This window comes from Camelina sativa, chromosome 1, assembly GCF_000633955.1.
Source record: "Camelina sativa cultivar DH55 chromosome 1, Cs, whole genome shotgun sequence".
Classification (NCBI taxonomy): Eukaryota; Viridiplantae; Streptophyta; class Magnoliopsida; order Brassicales; family Brassicaceae; genus Camelina; species Camelina sativa.
This window is the reverse complement of record NC_025685.1, coordinates 8766867-8768530: the sequence shown is the minus strand read 5'-3', so window position 1 is coordinate 8768530 and position 1664 is coordinate 8766867. Positions and strand designations below refer to the sequence as shown.

Genomic DNA, 1664 nt, shown 5'->3' with positions numbered 1-1664 from the left:
TTAACAAAATCTTTAGCCTCAAAGGATAATGAAGGCCAAGGAGGTTCATCAAAACTAGGATCAGCTTTTAGAACTGCCCTGAAAATTCCTGATTCAGTTCTTGCCCAAAAAGGACGGCTTCCACATAGGAGAATGTATGCTATTACTCCTATGCTCCATACATCAGCTTCCGTGGTGTAAGATCTATGTAGAACTTCAGGGGCTACGTAATATGCACTTCCCACTATATCATTTAGTCTTTCGTCTGGTCTGACAAAGTCTGATAATCCAAAATCTATGACTTTCAACTGAGAGTTCTCTTCCTTGGAAGTGTACAAGAAGTTCTGACACATGAAAGTGTTTCAAATTTGAGATTGGTATTAAACTAAGATAAGATCTTTCATCTAGGTCGTGAAGGGAAAAACAAATACGAAAGAGTGGTTCACCTCTGGCTTTAGATCTCGATGAACAACTCCTTGGAGATGACAGGAAGCTACAACGTTAAGGATCTGTATAAGCACTGCTTTTGCATCATCTTCAGAGTATTTACCTCCCCTATAAGAGAAGATGAATATGAAATAGTTAGACAAGGCAATAGAACCATCTTCAAGAAGAATCTCTGACCATAAAGTTAACAAATTTTACAGCAATCTTTAATAGCAGACCTTGCTAGTATCCTGTCAAGAAGTTCACCACCTCCACATAACCTGAAAGTTGGAAGAAAATAATTGTTTATTCAGCCAAATAGGAATCTGATAGCTCCCCTAGTAAGATAAGATTCAACATCACACAGGGATATATAAGCACATGATATGTGGCGTGGAAACAAGTTGTCTTACTCCATAACGATGTAGACGTTGGCATGGTCCTCGAATGCATCATAGAATTGTACCAAATTTTGATGTCCAGATAAAGCCCGCAGTATTTTAACTTCTCTTCTCACATCCTCTATAGATATTGCAGATGTCATCTGCCAAACCAAAACTGATGAGCAACAGTCTATTATGTATTAAGCTAACACTAAAACCATCTGTATATTACATAGATGTGTACGCGAATCCAGATTCCAACTAACTCGATTGCATAGCTAACATGCTTAGTCATCAGATACGGACCATAGATACTTCATTTGCTTGATTGACGATAAGCAAAAGTGTCCATGCTTCCAATTTATTGACAAATTTAAAACGTTTTGAAAAATTTTCACAGAAAAGTCAGCAAAGCTAATATCTACAACCATTGAAAATTTGGCTATTGAAAAACATTGAGTCTCATTAAAAACTTCAACATCATCCGAGTTTTTCTATTAATTTCTAAACGTGAAAGTCCACATACGCTATTAATTTTTCAAAAAGATGGCTTAAACAAGCGAAAAGTAATGATCAAATTACAGGGTTCATCATGAAGCAAAAAAGGAGACTCTTATGGTTTGCTCTTCTACTTGGAAACAGTCCAATATCTCTACTAACCAAATTAGACAAGAAACACACAAAATCTTCAATTGTGACAAATTTAGCTATCACTCAAAGCCAATTGAAGCACAACAAAACTTAAAGATGGAAACTTGAGAAATTCAGAAAAAAGTGACCTTAGATTTTGGGATGACTTTAACAGCAACTTCCTGATCCTTGAGCTCTCCTTTCTTGAACTTAGCAGAGCAAGTGTAACCAAAATGCCCTCGCCCA

The 1664-nt window shown here is 36.6% G+C and overlaps 1 protein-coding gene across 2 annotated transcripts in view; it reads right to left on the bottom strand.

Annotated features, from left to right (window-relative positions):
- The window catches only part of LOC104784057 (CDPK-related kinase 2), a 7635-nt gene that overhangs the window by 3504 nt on the left and 2467 nt on the right, over nt 1-1664 (bottom strand). Inside the window, exons 2-6 of one of the 2 annotated variants that reach the window (XM_019226871.1) lie at nt 1568-1651; nt 819-949; nt 645-686; nt 426-534; nt 18-323 (exon numbers count right to left, since the gene is read on the bottom strand). In XM_019226871.1, coding sequence (XP_019082416.1) covers nt 18-323; nt 426-534; nt 645-686; nt 819-949; nt 1568-1651 — 672 coding nt within the window. The remainder of the gene's footprint in view (nt 1-17; nt 324-425; nt 535-644; nt 687-818; nt 950-1567; nt 1652-1664) is intronic. The other variant, XM_010509132.2, reaches the window with a different exon arrangement.